At 41.3% G+C, this 19,103-nt stretch overlaps 1 protein-coding gene across 2 annotated transcripts in view; it reads left to right on the top strand.

Moving 5' to 3' along the window:
- CHST15 (carbohydrate sulfotransferase 15) overlaps positions 1-19,103 on the top strand; it is a 107,759-nt gene that overhangs the window by 28,557 nt on the left and 60,099 nt on the right. For both annotated transcript variants that reach the window (XR_010085770.1, XM_063435322.1), the window contains exons 2-5: positions 14,100-14,752; positions 15,903-16,242; positions 17,947-18,081; positions 18,761-18,917. Coding sequence is in view for 1 of the 2 variants with exons in the window: in XM_063435322.1 (XP_063291392.1) it covers positions 14,435-14,752; positions 15,903-16,242; positions 17,947-18,081; positions 18,761-18,917 (950 nt within the window). In the remaining variant the exon portion in view is untranslated. The remainder of the gene's footprint in view (positions 1-14,099; positions 14,753-15,902; positions 16,243-17,946; positions 18,082-18,760; positions 18,918-19,103) is intronic.

Here is a 19,103-nt window from a genome sequence, read left to right as displayed (position 1 = left end):
TGAGTACTTTACTGCCTCACTATAGGTTTGTCCTTTCCTGTTGTTATGATGCATAGATTTCGTTGAGGAAATGCTGTTCCTCACTTCTCGAGATTCCCTTTCAGTTTGTTTCCTTTTTCCTACGACTTATCCTGATGGTTTTTGTTGTTTAGTCTTTTAAGGAGTGAATCTCATTAAATTAGGCACTTTGTTTAAATTGGGAAAATTATTTTACTTGGCCTCGAAATCATGTTTAGGTACCGGTATTTTTTAGTTTGTATAACCTTTATATTCTCTTTCAACCTTTTCCTCATTACTTTCTCTGCTAAATCCTTACAATCCTTTATACCCATAACTAGATCCAGTTTCTCCTGAATTGATATTAATGGATAAAGTGTATTCTTTATATAAATCCCCTCTGTTTCTGGGCTTGTTTTTTTTTTTTTTTTTGTTACAATAATGGTGATACCGGAGAAACTGACGGAAGCCAAGCACAGAGAGATGGACACAGGTTTCTTCAGGAAGGAAGAGATTCTTTATTGGATCACCGATCGGGACTCAGAGGGACTAGCGTCACCAAAATACAGCAAAGTCTGAGTACTGAATACATAGAGTACATTCCTTATATAGCACTGTAGCTCCTCCCACAATTAACTACACCCACACATACCCTTAACCTATTTAATGAATAGAGTCTAAACTCATCCATCCGGTCTAACCACGTGGCTCATCTGATACAAAGGAGAGGGACGCGTAATTCCAGTTCTTACATTCCTGCACCTGGTCAGTACAGTGATGACAGTATCTTAGCTACGTGTTATTAACTAACTGATACTACAAACACATATACATACATATGCCTTGTGGCAATCTTAGCCTGCTAAACTTGTATTTTACTGGAATTACATCACATTCCCCCCTTTGATGCCTCTGATATTTCACAATTACTTGAGGCATCACTTAACCTTGGTTTGCATATACCTCAGGTTACCATGAACCAGACCAGACTTATCTTATGATGTGAATCTTCAACATTCATCTTCTTGCATTGGTTCTCCCTGATCTAGAGCCTTATACTTATATATCGCCATTATCTGTGCAGCAGCCTTCCTCTCTGCTATACTTCCTATCAGGCTTTGCACAGACCTAACTACTAAGGGTATAAGACACGGCAGGAGTAGACACAACAGTAAAATCAGTAGGACTCCACCTACCACTGCCTTAAGCCCTCCAAACCACTCATACCAGCTACCAAACCAACTACTTGGATTATACCCTTTCCATACCTGAGTAGGCACATGCGCTAGTTTAACCATATGGCTAGTAAGCTCAGCTATTGCTTGCCCTTCGTCATCTATTTGAAGACAGCAATTGCTCAGGTTAAACTTCCCACATACACCTCCCTCTACTGCCAAAAGGTAATCCAAGGCTAATCTATTTTGGTAGACTGCTGTCCTCATCCTGGTGTTATGCTTCGCTAGAAGATTGAGCGCTTGTGATGTCTCATTTGTGATAATCTCAACCACCGCCTGTAATCTTATAATACGGTTGAGCATATAAATAGGGGTTCTATAACCAAAGGTACCATCCTCAGCCCACGTGGCTGGCCCATAATAATCTATGATACGCTGGGGAGGCCATTCGTTATCTTCCCAGGTGCCTATCTCTATGGGTCCCCTTTTCTTCCTATGATTCACATCATACACTTTAACACCTAAAGTCTCACCTGTTTCAATCGGTAACAAGAAGAAGGATGGTTTGAGCATACCCAACACACATGCCCCTTCCCAGTCCTGTGGCAGCTCCGAATAGGCTTTCTTACCACAGATCCAGTACAAATTTGCTGGGGCTCTCCAGGTAGATGTGATGGATAGATCAAACCACACGTCCTTTAAATTGGCATATCTAGCAAACGGGTTAGATGGTTCTGAGACATTTGAAGCCGACCACCAAGTTGTATTCTTTGTATCATCATCATAAGCTTTTTGCCCTAGACAAGTTAATTCTCCTACAGAAGTATTATACATTATTCCTTTCCTTGCTATGCAAACATAACCTATGATGGAGGTCTTTAATCTCCACTCAGATTTACCTCTAACACTCATCTGATAATCGGCTTGTGAAGATATTAATTGTTGAACTGCCTCAGAACCGGACATTACCTCCTTTGCTTCCTAAGGCCATTGGTCTCCCATGTTAGTACCTCCACACACATAGCAGTTGGTAACATTAAGACTACCGGCAATACTTTCAGCTAAATCGATGAACAGGTTTTTAGCATTATGGGGGATCTTATTATCTATACTCATCTCTTCGTAAAAGGAATGGTATACTTGATGAGTCTGGGAGGATACCGTATCAGTCTCTATCCCTATAAATAATATTGTCCCAGGGTCTAAACCCGTCCCGTATATTTGAAACCCAAATAAATTACCATATTTATCTAAGAACTTGTCGGGGTTATTTATAAGAATATGGACTGGATTGCATTCCATAGACTTACAGTATGGATTGGTAGGCAACTTAGTAACAATCATGTCTTTGTCTACTGTCTGTCCCCAAGTCGCCCACCCCACACAAGACCAATATGGACAAAAGTTATAGTCTTTATTTGGGCATCTAGGACTCACATATTTATTTTTGCTACTGGGACAAATATATTTATCGTTAGACCCATACGTCCTCTCCCATCTAAGATCCCCACATACATTCCACGGCTTTCTACCACTCGATATCGCTTTACACGCATCAAATAGCAGAACACCCGAAGAATGTACGGATTCTAACACCGTTTTATTAATTAGGGTCCCCTGAGGATCTCCATTCCTGAGAGTCAACCAAATTGTACGAGGCTGATACTCCGGACTGAAGCACTTAGGTTCTCCTACTCCTAAATGGCACACACTATAATCTATATTTAAGTATCTACATCTCGATACATCTCCTTTACATTCGTATTGTGAATGCCAAATTAGGGTTTGGGAAATATGGTTACCTGTTCTCGTAGTCTTAATGCATACCTCACAGCTAGGAGTGTCGGTACCTCTACCTTCCTGAATATAAAAACACATATAAATAAACACTATCAAAAGCACATCTTTCGCCGTCATCCTCAGTCTTCGTCCGTGCGATGGCGCCTCAGCTTCCAGGATGTGAGGGGCTGCAGGGAATGGAGTTCTGCTCATCTTCACAGGTGTCCCTTCGAGACTTTCCTGGCTTATACACTATGTGATGGTAAGCGGACAGGCTTTATTATGGCCTTCTCACTCACACCTGTAACAATAAAATTTGTAATCCACAATAATTCCTCGTTACTCCGACTGAGTAGTACGTTTTAACCGGATCTTGCAGGGATTCTCTGGATCTGCTGTAACTTGCCAAGAATCGACTGCTGCTGGTTTAACCCTGGAGTGATGTATCCACGGAGTCACTTCTGCTACTTTTATCGCTGTAGGGGTAGACAAAAGAACAACATAAGGACCTCTCCACTTGGGCCCTAACGGTACATTATTCCACTCTTTAATCCACACTTGATCTCCTGGATGATAACTATGAACAGGGGGATAAATATTCACAGGTAATCTATCTTGTACCCATTTCTGTACCTCCTCCATAGTCTTACCCAACTCTACAACCTGCTGCCGGGTAATTCCTTCTCCCAACTGACTCAAGTCCCCCCTTAAGTTACCAAGTACGGGAGGTGGTCGCCCATACATGATTTCAAAAGGAGAGAGGCCCATCCTTCTGGTAGGGGTACTGCGGATTCGCAATAAGGCTATAGGTAAGAGAACGTTCCACTTAAGTTGGGTTTCCTGACACATTTTAGCCAACTGGTTCTTTATAGTTCTATTCATTCTCTCTACCTTACCAGAACTCTGGGGTCTATATGCAGTATGAAGCCTCCACTTTATACCAAGCATATGAGTCAGTTGTTGTAGGCACTGGTGAACAAAAGCTGGACCATTGTCCGATCCTATAGAACAGGGTAGTCCATATCGGGGTATTATTTCTCGTAGCAGGAATCTCACAACTTCTCCTGCTTTCTCTGTACGAGTAGGACATGCTTCTACCCAGCCTGAATAGGTGCACACAATTACCAGCAGGTAACGATGTCCACCCGATTTAGGCATCACTGTAAAGTCTATTTGTAGATCGGACATGGGGAGTCCCCCCATAAACTGAACTCCTGGTGGCTTTACTGGTCCTTGTCTTGCATTATTCTTAGCACACGTTACACATCTGCGTACAATGGCCTGAGTCAAGTTGGACAATCTTGGTATGTAGAAATGTTTTCTAAGAGATTCTTCAGTACTGTCTCTCCCAGAATGTGTCCCGTTATGATAGTTTTGGACAATTTCTACTGCTAGTGATGCTGGTATAACTATTCTTCCATCTTCTAGCTGATACCACTTGTTCTCCAAATACTTTCCCGGTTCAGTCTTTAACCACTCCTCTTCTTGAGCTGTATAAACTGGAGTCCATTGGGACAGTGGAGTTGGTATAAGAGCAGCTATATGCCCCACATACTCCTGTCTTCCTGATTCAGCAGCACGCTTAGCTGCACTATCTGCCATCCGATTTCCCTTGGTTACATCACCATCTCCTCTCAGATGCGCTCGACAATGTATGATACCGACTTCTTTCGGCTCCCACTCTGCTTCCAATAGTTGTAGGATTTCAGCTGCGTACTTGATTTCTTTGCCCTCTGAATTCAGTAGTCCTCTTTCTTTATACAAAGCTCCGTGGGCATGAGTGGTTAAAAACGCATACTTAGAGTCCGTATAGATATTCACTCTTAAACCTTCAGCCAATTGTAACGCTCGTGTCAGTGCTATCAATTCTGCCTTTTGTGCTGATGTTCCTTTCGCCAGTGGCCGAGCTTCTATCACCTTGTCTATGGTTGTTACTGCATATCCTGCATAGCGGATCCCTTCTTTCACATAACTACTGCCGTCTGTATAATATTGAACATCGGGGTTCTGGATGGAAAAATCACGAAGATCTGGTCTACTTGAGAATACTTCATCCATTACTTCCAAACAATCATGTTGACTTTCAGTAGGTTGTGGCAAAAGGGTAGCTGGATTTAAGGTGTTTACAGTCTCTAAATGCACTCTTGGGTTTTCACACAACATTGCTTGATACTTGGTCATACGGCTGTTACTAAACCAATGATTTCCTTTGTAATCCAACAACGTCTGTACTGCATGTGGGACTCGTACATAAAGTTCTTGACCCAGAGTGAGTTTATCGGCTTCAGCTACTAGCAGGGCGGCTGCAGCTACGGCTCTTAGACAAGGTGGAAGTCCGCTGGCCACTGCATCCAGTTGCTTAGACATGTAGGCAACAGGTCTTTGCCATGATCCCAAGTACTGTGTCAATACTCCCACAGCCATTCTTCTTTGCTCGTGTACATATAAGTAGAATGGTCGTGTGTGATCAGGTAGACCTAATGCTGGGGCACTCATCAAAGCCTTCTTCACATCTTCAAATGCCGTTTGCTGTTCTTGGGTCCATAGGAAGGGGTCGTGCTCTGTACCTTTGATAGCTGCGTACAGAGGTTTTGCCAGTATCGCATAGCTGGGAATCCATATCCTACAGAAGCCTGCTGCCCCCAAGAATTCTCGCACTTGTCTTCTATTCTTGGGTATTGGTATTTGGCAGACAGCCTCTTTTCTCTCTGGCCCCATAATTCTTTGACCTTCAGAGATATGGAACCCCAGATACTTGACAGTTGGCAAACACAACTGAGCCTTCTTTCTAGACACCTTGTATCCTGCCTTCCAGAGAATGTGTAGTAGATCGTGCGTTGCTTGCTGACAGATTTCTTTTGTAACTGCTGCTATCAACAAGTCATCTACATATTGTAACAATACACACTCTCCTGGGATGGACTCGAAATCCAATAGATCTTGACTTAGGGCTGAACCAAATAGGGTAGGTGAATTTTTAAACCCTTGGGGCAGTCTTGTCCAAGTCATTTGGCGTTTTGAGCCCGTTACAGCGTTCTCCCATTGGAAAGCAAAAATACATTGACTTTCTGCGGCAATTCGGAGGCAAAAGAAGGCATCTTTGAGGTCTAAAACTGTGAAGTAAGTAGCCCCGCCCGGAATTAAAGCAAGCAGGTTATATGGATTGGGTACAACTGGATGTATACTAACAACCGCATCATTGACTGCTCTTAAGTCCTGCACAGGTCGATACTCATCTGTGCCGGGCTTTTGAACAGGCAGCAATGGGGTGTTCCAGGGGGAAGTACAGAATTTTAGGATACCATACCGTATGAACTTATCCAGATAGGATTGGATGTTCTTCTTAGCCTTCTGCGGAATGTGATATTGTCTTAGGCTCACTGGATAAACCCCATGTTTCAGTTCAATTTTTATTGGTGGAATATTGCGGGCCAGTCCTGGTGGGTTGTTCTCTGCCCAAACTCCTGGTATGTTAAACAATGTCTCATCACTCCTAGGGTTTTGGCTAGTCAACACTGTATAAAGTCGCCACTCTTCTTCCTTTGGTACGGATAAAGTCATAATACCTGAAGGTCCATTAAACTTTAAAGATGTTGTTCCATCTGGTAGGAACGTAATCTGCGCTTGTAATTTGGATAGCATATCACGTCCCAGCAATTGGACTGGACATTCAGGCATATAAAGGAATTGGTGTTTTACTACGTGGCCTCCCAATGTACAGAGTCGACTTTTAAGAACCGGTCTTTCAGCACTTCTTCCAGTTGCTCCTATCACAGTAATAGTCCTTCCAGATGGAGGAGCAACTAGATTAGTCACCACTGAATGTTCAGCACCAGTGTCGATCATGAACGCACTCCTTTTCCCCCCTATTGATACATCGACCATAGGCTCCGCTCGACCAAGGGGGATGGAGCCCGGTCGGTATCAATAGTCCTCCATGACCGTGTCAGCCAATCCTACGAAGTCCCTACCTTCTCTATCGCGGGACCTTTGCGCTGCTGGAATATATCTGTCTTCCCTAACACTTCCTCTGTTCCCATTACTCCCTCTATAACCATTACTCCCTCCGGGACCTCCTCTACCTCTCGCTCTGCCTCTAAAGTTTCCGTAGCCTGCCCTGGGTTGGTCTCTCTCGTACTGCTCTCTTTGCGGACATTCGTTCCTCCAATGCCCTTCTTCCTTGCAATACGCACACTGATCCCTACTCAAAGGCTCCCTACTCCATCTATTATTGCCTCTATCTGGGCCCCGTTTATCTACGCCTGCGATCGCTACCGCTAGCATATCAGCCTTTTTACGCATCTTGCGCTCCTCCTCTTTCTTGCTTTCTGTTTCCCTATTCATATACACCTTATTAGCTACCTCCATTAGTTGGGTGATTGACATACCTGCAAACCCTTCTAACTTTTGTAGCTTGCGCTTAATATCTCCGTAAGCTTGGCTGACAAAGGCGGAGTTCACCATTCGGGAATTGTCTGCGTCTTCCGGATTAAAGGGGGTGTACAAGCGGTACGCCTCCAATAATCGGTCATAAAAGACACTGGGCGCTTCATCGCTTTTCTGAATCACCTCAACTGTCTTTGACATATTAATAGCCTTCTTTCCTCCGGCTTTCATGCCAGCAATTATAGCGTCTCTATAGGCTCTGAGTTGAACCATATCAGCACCATTTACGTTCCAATCGGGATCAGTGTTGGGATAATGTGTTGCGGCCCATGCTGCTGGATTAGCTTGGTTCAAAGCACGGGCTCTATCCTCTAATGCTTTAATGGCTGCTTGATTTATTCTTGTCCTTTCCTCATTGTTAAATAAAGTCATTAATAACTGCTGGCAATCAGCCCATGTCGGATTATGTGTCTGTACTATTGAGGTGAACAGATCAGTCATGGCTTGTGGTTTCTCAGTATACGAGGAATTATGGGTCTTCCAGTTTAAAAGGTCGGTAGTGGTGAAAGGGACATATACGAAGACAGGGTCAGCGTGTGCCATTTGACCTGCGGCATCGATATAAGCTGACCCGGGATTTAAGCGAAGAGGCATCTGATAGTGCTTTAATTGTTGGGCACCAGTCAACTGTCGGGTTTGGATGGGGCTACGTAGGGAAGCGTCAGTCATGGGTTCCGGTCGGGGAGAGATAGGGTATGGGGATGTGGGAGGTTGGTTTTGGGAAAAGGTAGTGAATAGAACACTTCGGGCCGAGCTAGATGAAGCTTGACCGGAAGTCTGAAGTGGCGCCAAATCAGGATATTCGTTTCTAATGGGGGTGGGTTCTGGTTCCGGAAGGGGAGATTTAGTACGAGGGGGGGTGGATCCTGTACTGGAGGAGGAAGCGGAAGTGGATGGGGGTAGTGAGGGAAGGGTTACAGGACTTCCTGTATTTGCGTCACTTCCTCTTACCGGAAAGTAAGGGGGCGGCAAAGGGATCTCGGACTCAGGGGGCGTGTCCAAAATGGGCCTAACACCAGCCCTAGTGGACGAACAAGTCCTAGCTACCATGAGGCGACACTGTTCCTCGTGGCATGTCCGGAGCCATTTTGGCGAGTCATTTACGGCCTGTCTCCAACAATCAATATAAGGAAACTGGCCGTAAAGTTCAGGCCTACCTGATACAGCCACGTGTAAGCGCTGTACCAGAGTTGGATCCAAACTGCCACGTGGCGGCCATGCCGCAACCAAAGTAGGCCACTCCCTAGTGCACAAAGTGACCAAACGTACAGGAGACATCTTTACCCCAAAATCACAAACTTTGAATCCCTTTTTAAAATTCTTAACCATACATCCTAAGGGATCCGGAATCGTTGACTGCGACGCACCCATATTTAACAGTGGAACGTCGTTGACAACGATTACTATACACGCGTACTATTCAACAGTCACACCCGTTTCCTCTGGCAACAGCACCACGTGGTACGGTTACCAAGTGAAACGTACACAATAACAATAAACACTCAGGGAATTCCCGTACACACACAGCTGCTACACCAGTCACTATATAATCAATATTATGCCCTTTGGCGTAACTACACAGTCACCCACGCTATAATTCTCTATATACGAATTACCCGTCTATAACACACCCCAGTAACATCGTCTTTTACAAATAGCGGTTACAGTACGGTTAGCATAGGTCAAAGCACAAGTTAAGGTCACAATACAATTATTAGTGGTTATGGTGTTAAACATGCAATGGACGACAATGATTAGTACTTATTATATAATGTCAGTAAATATACAGGGTTATGGTACCGTGCACTATAATACAGCAACACACTATTAACACTCTCGCTAGACGGCTGAGCTCGCGCTATCTAACAAGATATACACTTTACTAAAACAATCGTTAACACATTTACAATTCCCAACTAAACTATTGGCCAGTACCTTGAATGGACTACCTAAAACTATATACACCCGTTTTGGTTAGCCACACTGCCCAATCACCACATATACATAGCGAGCTAGAGAACCGAATTTACACAGGCGCCTCTTAGTCGCACTATACAACGAGCTAGAGATCCGAATTTACACAGGCGCCTCTTAGTCGTACTATCAAAAGTCTAGTGGGTTCCAAATTTACACGCCTTCCCACTTAGCCCAGATAGGATGAGAACTAGCGAACCGAATTTACACAGGCGCCGCTTAGTCTCCCGGTCCCTCCGACCTAGCGAACGTAATATACACCCTAGAACGCTAGTCTAGACAAGACACCGGTGTCCGGCTAGGGCTATCTTACACCAGGACCCCGCCTGACTAACCAAATCAAACGGTCTGACTAAAGAGCGTTCGATCGAGCGGTGCGCCTTCGCTCCTTCCCTCCGACAGAGGGGGCAGATACAGATTCAAAAACCCCTTTGGGCCTACCGCACAATCGGTATACCCCTAGCGGGTCCTGCCGTCTAAAACAGCAGTTATCTTACCTCCTCGTTCCTGAACCTGAGTTCACACTCATCGACGGGGACACCCCAGCACTTCTTACGTAGAGGCCGATGATCTCCTGGACAACAGACCAGTGGCGCCGAGACGAAGGGAGGTCCACGCAGAAGTTCAGGGGTGCAGCCGTAGAGAACGTGGGCAAAGATAGACCGTCTCACGCCTCTGCCTCTCAGCTACCGTTGAACGATGAGCTTCCCGGCCAATGCACCAAATGATACCGGAGAAACTGACGGAAGCCAAGCACAGAGAGATGGACACAGGTTTCTTCAGGAAGGAAGAGATTCTTTATTGGATCACCGATCGGGACTCAGAGGGACTAGCGTCACCAAAATACAGCAAAGTCTGAGTACTGAATACATAGAGTACATTCCTTATATAGCACTGTAGCTCCTCCCACAATTAACTACACCCACACATACCCTTAACCTATTTAATGAATAGAGTCTAAACTCATCCATCCGGTCTAACCACGTGGCTCATCTGATACAAAGGAGAGGGACGCGTAATTCCAGTTCTTACATTCCTGCACCTGGTCAGTACAGTGATGACAGTATCTTAGCTACGTGTTATTAACTAACTGATACTACAAACACATATACATACATATGCCTTGTGGCAATCTTAGCCTGCTAAACTTGTATTTTACTGGAATTACATCACAATGGTTTTACTGTCTTTTACTTGTTTTAAAGAATGCATGCTATTATTCTACATGTTATGGAAGACACTCCACATGGCCATATATATTTAAAGGTATCAGGGAGAAAGTTGATTTAATTTAAAAGAGAACGTGTATCTCTAGGTGAAGGAGGCTCTTATAGACCCCTCTTAAAGGGATTCTATAGTGCCAGGAAAACAAACCAGTCTTCCTGGCACTATAGGCTCTCTCGCGCCCACCCTTCTGTGGTGCTGAAGGGGTTAAATCCCCTTTAGTCACTTACCTGAATCCAGCGCCGATGTCCCCTTGGCACTGGGTCAGGCTCCCATGCTCCCTCCCCCGCCCCCCCCAGTGTCAGATAACTGACCAAAGGCCGTTTCGATTCCGGAAGTCCCTCTAGTGGCTTTCTGGTAGACAGCCACTAGAGGAGGAGTTAACCCTAAAAGATAATTATTGCAGTTTCTCAGAAACTGTAATAATTACCACTTTAGGGTTAGGGGACATGGGACATTGCACCCAGACCACTTCAATGAGCTGAAGTGGTCTGGGTGCCTAAAGTTCCCGTTTAACTGTGTGATAATTTCGGAAAGCAGAGTTTGTGAAGGAGATGTATTTCTTTATTGACCATAGAGCATCAGTTAACTATTTTGGTATTCAACTAATCAATTAAGTAAAACAGTTTGATTGCCTTTTCATTAGAGAGATTGATGAACAGCAAATCACTAGCCTATTCTATGCATGCTTGTGAATTATGTCATTGCCAAACCTATATTGGGGCAATAGTAAGAATTTCTGTTATTCTGTTTTTCAGACCCTTTCTCTTTAATGAGAACATAACTGATCGTTTTAATGGAAACATTGTTCCGTAAATACAGATATAAAAAGAATAATCTCTTTTTGATGAATGTTTTTATATTCTCAGTAAAACATATTTTTATGTTGTTAACATGTAAACAGGAAAAGTGATACAAACCGTGTATATGACGGGTTTTAGATCATATTTTTAAGAATGGTTATTTATTACAATAGGGAGAAAAAAAAACAAACCTAAAATAAAGCAAAAAAATAGACAATGATTCAGTGTTCTTTAATGTATAACATGGGAAAAACACGATAAAGAGTTTATTCAGTAAAGCAGCAATTGGAGATAACTGACAAGACAATAGAACATTTTAGGTCACAAATGTCCAAATAGAATAATTGTCCAACATTGGTAATTTTCCTGCTTTGTTATACTTTGCATAACAAAAATTTGCATTTCTCTTGTCATTTCCCCAAACCTCTTGACTCCTGGCTTAGAGTACAAACCCCGTCATTCATTATGTAATCCGTTACTGTAACTCGCAGCCAGATCACGCAGAAGAGACAGTAGCATTATTTACACCAGTTCACGTCTGTACAGGGGTCTGACCCGATTTACAGATTAATTTGCCCGAATGTCAGTTATTTGAAGCGATTTATCTTCAATGGGATAGGGAGATTTCGGACAGGCACAGAATGAAGCATTGCAGTAATTAATTATTGCCGTCAGATACTCATCGAGAGGTCATCCAGTATTGCACATGTGTTTGATAACAGTGTGAAGCGTGCTCTGGAAATAATCACATTTATCAGAAACGTGAGAAGTATTATCCATGCGTTTTATGGGAAACGTGTGGAAGGCTTATGAATGTGTCAAACCGACTACATTTCTAACACTTTAATAGGATGTTTTACCATCTGTGCCTCTGTTTATGGGACGTTAAACTCGCAATGGAGCCATCATTTCAAAAGGATGCTTCCTGAATGTTGACACATACAGCACGTAATCAGTGAAATGAATATTTCCTGAAATTACATAATATTTGAATCTAATCGAGAACTTCTTAAAATGAATGGCATTTAAAATATGTATATATTTTGGATTTCTTCTAAGTGTCACAAGAGTGCATTACATACTGTGTTTTTGGGAAATTGTAAGGGAAATATGAGATTAAAAAAAGATACATTTTAATGATTTTTATTATATTGGCACAATTTACAGAAGAACCATTGTGCACAATGTTTTTCCATCCAGGGATGTGGTGTAATCTTCCTTTGAATTTTGTTCAGTTTTATGTTGAAATTCCTTGTTGAAGTAACCAGTGCATCAGGTCATGTTCTAATAGAATGTTAAATTGATACTCTAAGCAAAACAACTTTAGCTGTATAGATCATGTCCCTGAAATCTAGTGGTTAAATTCTCTGCCATTTAGGAGTTTAATCACTTTTTATGCAGCCCTATCCACATCTCCCCTGGGTGTAATTTATAGAGCCTCCTTATGCACTTCCTGAAAAATAAACACACATTTTAGTGTCCCTTACTGTATAATGAGTTTAATGTAGAATGTCTTATCTCCGCTCTCATAATTGCCTGCTAGATCCTGTAACAGCCTCCAGTGTGTGTGAAGTTACAGAACAGAAGATAATCTCAAATATACACCCTGTTCTGTAATCCTTTTTTGTTTATTTTCACCGATGCTATGAGGATAACGTTCTAGTGAAGTGTGGCTATGAATGCGTAAACAAAGTGATTTAAAGGGACATTCCAGACCCCTAAAGCACTTTAGTATGCTGAAAAGCTTGTGTGAAGAGTGTGTCCTATTTTTTATATTTTGTAAAAAACTCAGTTTTCAGCAGAAATTGACACTTTTATAAATGAATATTGTTACACCTCCCTGGCTGTCAATCAGACAAATGGTCCTGTTACTTCCTGGTTTGGTTAGCTCAGTGGAGCTAAACTCAAGAATCAATAATAGCTCAGAACACCTGCTTTGCAAAGACTTCTCATTGAGCTTAAATGGGAAGTCTGTGATTGGACAGGCACAGAAAGTCTGGACAGGGTTAGAAGGATAACTGCAGGTTTTGCAAGCTGTTTTTAGATATAACCTCAATGAAAAATGCATTCTTAAACCATGCATGTTTTCATTTGGGGGGGGGGGGGGGGGAGGGTTGTATTTATTTTGTATTTGTGCAGTGGAGTGTCTCTTTAACTCCTAAATGGCAGACGTAAGCACTGGGACTGAACTATACACCAAAAATCACTTTGTTAAGGTAAAGTTGTTTAAGTGTTTAGAGCATTTAACATAGAGGTATGATCTCTACTAGAGGGGCTATACTAAAAGTCTCCAACAAAGGCAGAATCAAAAACTTCTTCCTTTAAGGATTATAATCACTACAACCCCCAGTAGTGGTTATAATGATAGGAGTACTCTGGCTCCATTTCATGGCAATAGGACAGCTGGTCTCCTCTAAGGCTGTCTGCGATGTGCACCCATTGTCTGCAGAGCTGCAGAGGCAGATGATGATCCTGTTGTCCATTCAGGGACCACTCTCAGCCAATGAATGCAATTCTGTGCGAAACATTGCACATACAGACTCTAGGTGCCATGCCCACTTCAAATCACTGAAGTGGTCATATTACCTGGAGTAACCATTTAAACCTAATAAGTCTTACTAACAAAAGCGGACAACTGGAATTTCAGAATATTGTTATCGGTGTATAAACTTTCATCTCTTCTCTTTTTTTTATCTTGCAGGCCAAATTACCCTTGGAAACGATGTGGATATACTTGTCGTTCAGTAGAGTTTATGCTTTGAAAGTTCCAAGTACTTTTTTTTTTTATTTGTGTACATAAGGTGGGACCAACACGCTTGGAATCTATGACTTTTAGCATTTGGATATGGACATGATCCCAAACCCTTATTTTTTACAAAAAGATATGCTTGCTGTAGGTCATGATCAAGCTTCGACATGGACATCACAGTAACGTCCTTGGAAGCTATGCACAGAACTATAGCTGCCTTTTACATGGCAAACAGATAGCTGCAGTTTCCCATTCTTATCATCCGATGTTCATTGAAGGTTTCAGAAATGTCATCGATAAAAGCCCATTGGATTTGTTTACAGAAAGGCATTGGCATAGGAAAGTTTTTTAGCTTGCTTATTGCATTGGTAATCACCATCCTGGTGGTCGCTTCGTATGTGTTGTCCTGGGGTCGTCAAGATCTGTCTCAGCCATTTTCCGCCCCCACATCCAAAGACTTTGTTCTCAGTTCTAACCTGTCAAGCACTGATAGACATTCCGAAGTCAATCCACCAGTTAGAAGTTCTCATGCACAAGGTGGAGAAATTAATTTGACGGAGCGGAGGATACCAGACCGAACAGAGCTGGAGCAATATGAACCACATGTGGGTGTCCAATGATTTTTCAATAATCATAATGCACTGTTATGTTTTGCAGAAATGTTTTATATTTGTACGCTTATATATTTCTCCTGAAGAAAGCCATGTGGAAGACTGAAAACTCAACACAGAGATACATTGTTATGTATCTAAATATATGAACATAATGACTTCATTAACTCATGCCGAGTTTCATTCTTCACTTGGCGCTCACACCGGTGTGACAGTTCCAATGCACCGGAAAAAACAGTAATGATGATGGCATATTATTTGTTTGTATTTGTGATTACAAGCATTTAGTGGTTGATATTTAAAGCTTCATCAACTTGGGGGTATTTCCCTTTCAACCACTTCCCCTTTTAAAAATTCAGGTATTGAAATGAGCGGTCATCGAGCATGTGAATTCGCAGACAGTGAGATATATCGGTTATTATTGCACCAGGTGCAGTACACCTGTTCAGACCTCGGGATGGCTGGTTTAATTTCCGGCAAGGGCCAGAATACTTTTTCATTCTTATTCTTTCATGCTTCTTGTAGATCCAATTAGCTCTATTGAGTATCAATGGAATAACATTTATATTCAAGGCCATACTTGGAAACTAGAGAAATGTAACTCCTATGTAGTGGCAAATACTTTAATATTATTATTGTAGTTCACTATGTGTAGTTGCTGGAATTTGTAAAACTCCTGAACTGTCCGCACCAGTAAGTTTACCGATTCATTTTCACTTATTTGCTGGCAAGCTTGGAACTCGTCCAATCAAATGCTTCTCATAGGGAAACATTGACTCCAACACTTCCGTATGAGCAGCATTTGATGATATTCAATATCCTCATGGACTTTGAATGTCACACGACTGAGTAAAACTCAGTTGTTGCAGTTGAAGTGCTTCTGGTGGCAGCTAGGAAGAAACACTGCAGGACTCAACTAAAGGGGCCTTGCCACTACACCAGTTACTATACATGAAGTAGTCTGGGTGAATTCAGTGGTTCCTTAAACCTATTTAAAGTAAATATTTGCTAATTTATAGCAATTAAAGAAGAGAATGATTTAAAAAACGTTTTTTTTTAGGAACAAGTATCAGACAGACCGCATTGAGAATGCTGCGTAAATTATTATAATTTTTTTAAATTTTTTTTTTTCCTACACGGCCAGATGTTCTCTGTAATCCCAAGAAACTTCCTCCAGTCAAGTCGCAGTCCCTGCTGGTACGTGGAATACCAAGGAAAAGATAGAGATGACCCTTACAAGACCAATGGCTATGGCTTGTACTCCAAGCGGTTCCGTTCCATCTTTGAGGAGATGAGGCAGGGGTTCTGGGCTAAGATGAATTTGCAAGAAGGAAATCGGTACCGTTTGCGCTGCCTTCCCTACTTCTACATCATCGGGCAACCCAAATGTGGAACGACTGACCTGTACGACCGGCTACGCCTCCATCCCAGGGTTCGCTTCTCCGCTTTCAAGGAACCACACTGGTGGACGAGGAAACGTTTTGGTATGCGTGCAGAATATAATATTTTAATATATATATATATGATTTTGTGTTCAATCCATTTTTATTAAGGTCATCATATTGAAAAGTTTTCCCACTCAGGTGATGAGACACGAACATTGCAAACAAAATGGGAAACAGTTATGGTTTCGTGTTGTTTCTAACTTTTTTTGTTTTTGTTTTTGTTTTCTGTTCACTTTGTTCTCTTTTATCTCATAACATGCAAACAATACATAAGGTGTTACACTACTATCTATTGATTGTACATTATATGTTATAAAACAATTGGAATAGTGAGGTGATTTTGTATCCTTATAATGCATTTTATATATTTCATAGAACTGCCTTCTGAATATGTTTAACTGTTAAATATTCAAATGAATTATGGAAGCCAACATGTTTTCTTTTTTTTTTCTTTTTTATAACAAGAAAAATATACGGTTAAAGGGACCCTCCAGAGTGTGTCCTCTTCATTCCATTTCATTTTACAAATAGTGCAGATTTCAATAGGAATTGGCACTTTTAGAAATTAACCTTGTTACACCCCCTTGGCTGTCAATCAGACAACATGACCTATTACTTCCTGGTTTGGTTAGCTCAGTGGAGCTAAACTCATTAGGCAGTAATTGCCCAGAGCACCTGCCTTGCAGATATCTCTTATTGAGGTTCATTGGGAAGTCTGATTGGATAGCTACACAAAAAGTCTGGGCTGAGTCAGACAAGAGATTTGCCGCTTTTGCAAGCTTTTAGCTATACCCCAAATAAAAATAATGCACAATTAAATGCATGTATGTTTTCAATGGGGGTATATTTACTAAACAGTGTTTTGTTTTTGGCAAAACGTTATACCCATTTTTTTTTTGTGGTGTAGCTTTTTATAAGCTGTTACAAGGGTAAACAAATATATTATGCCTTTAATGGTGTCATAAATGTACAGATTTGCCACAGGGGCTGTAGTGTCCCAATTTGCTACAACCTTTAGCACACAGTAATGAGACAGAATGGTTAATATGATGCAATTTCATAGCTTATAGATGTAATCTGGATAGTGTCTAGATAGTAGTTTAAAGCACCTTTCCACGATATCATAACAGGTAATTTTAGTGGGAAGGGAAAATTACATGATCCAACATTTCCAGTGTTTTAACAACAAACAGTTACAACTGATCTTCCTGAAACACGACCACCTCTGTAATATATAAATAATCAGGTGTTAACATACTCCGTCCCCAAAGGGAACTTGTATGCCATCAGCTCCTGATATCACCATCACCACCAAAAATAATGCCTAGATAATGGGAAATCAACCCAAGACTGTTTGCCTACAGTGATGGATCTGTTGTTTGTGCATATGATTCATTTTGAATAGTGACTAATAGTTTCTCTCTTCGCGAACCCCCCCCCCCCCCCCCCAAAAAAAAAAACTAAATAAAAACAAAACAAGAATTATTTTATTCAAATGAGAAACCTCTCCCAAATCTTTTTAAGATATTCTGTAACCAGCTTGATAGTTACAGATAAGTTATTCTGTTTTTCATTAGAAAGATCTTCATATAAACTCTAAGTCGGATTGCTTTATTTCAGCAGGTGTTTGTCTAGGGTAATCAGTTTAATATTTCTGTATTCAGAATATACAGATTCTTTCGAGATGTAACCAGTTTGCTAAACTGAACAATGATATAATGGTCATTCTCATTATGGTTTAAGGAATTTTGAGACTGAAAGAGTCATTCTACAGTCGTTTCCCATTGGAAGATTATCTGGACTTATTTGATTTGGCTGCACAAGAAATACAAGACAATTACAATAAGGACAAAGGAATGGAAGATGACCTCCTCATAGGTAAGAGATGGACATTTTACAGAAATTCGACAGAGAAGATGAATTTGAATATCAAACTGGGGGATGAAGGAGGGAGGGCTAAATGCAGGACAAGGTTTCTTTGTAGGCTTCAATACTATGTATAGTACAGATGCCTATCTGTAGGCAAACTATACTCTACTTGCAGTATGTGGGCATAATATCCATATGCTACATATCTTATTTTTACATCCTGGAGCATTTTTAGAAAGCTGAATTCCCAAAAACATGCCATTTGGTTTTTTGCAAATACCTAAAAGCAGAATATTTTACCGTTTACATACTATTTTTGTCCTGTGTGTAAAAAATATTCTTCTTTCTGTAAAGGAATAAATGAATGAATAAATGAAAATTAAAATTGTGTAAGTGTACAATATTTCATTTTTTTTTAGGTGTCCCTAAATAGCAGTCTGTACAAAGAAAAATTACTGTTTTGTCCCAAACCAATGTCCAATAAGCAATCCATATTTCACATAAATTTTATTATTAAAAGGACTATTTGCCAAAGTATGAATTGTTGGGAATTCAAAGAGAATTTCACATTTTTAAATAACCGGGTTAGATTTCTACATTTAAAGCCACCAGGTAGCAAAAGGTTTAAACCACCCCCATGGATGTTGAGGTAGTTTTTAGAGGCAGAACTAACTATGGCTTATTTCAGGAGAAGCAAGTGCATCAACAATGTGGGACAACAGTGCTTGGTCATATTTCTATGACAATGTTACCAATACAGAACCACCTGTGCTTATCCAAGATTTCATCCATGCCTTCCAACCAGACGCCAAGTTTATCGTCATGCTGAGGAATCCTGTAGAGAGGTCAGACAATGCTAAACGAACTTAACTAGCTGACTGATTGGCTAGTTATGCATGTATAGGTGTGAGTGATTGGCTGATAATGTGTGTGTATGTAGGTATATAGAGTAGTTAATTATGTGCGTGTATGTATGTGAGTGTGTGTATATTAGCATGTGCTGCTTATTAACAGGAAAAAAAACTGTGTCC

The sequence above is a fragment of the Pelobates fuscus genome, chromosome 10 (genome assembly GCF_036172605.1).
Source record: "Pelobates fuscus isolate aPelFus1 chromosome 10, aPelFus1.pri, whole genome shotgun sequence".
NCBI lineage: Eukaryota > Metazoa > Chordata > Amphibia > Anura > Pelobatidae > Pelobates > Pelobates fuscus.
The sequence above is the reverse complement of the archived record's forward strand: the minus strand, read 5'-3'. Positions and strand labels throughout refer to the sequence as shown.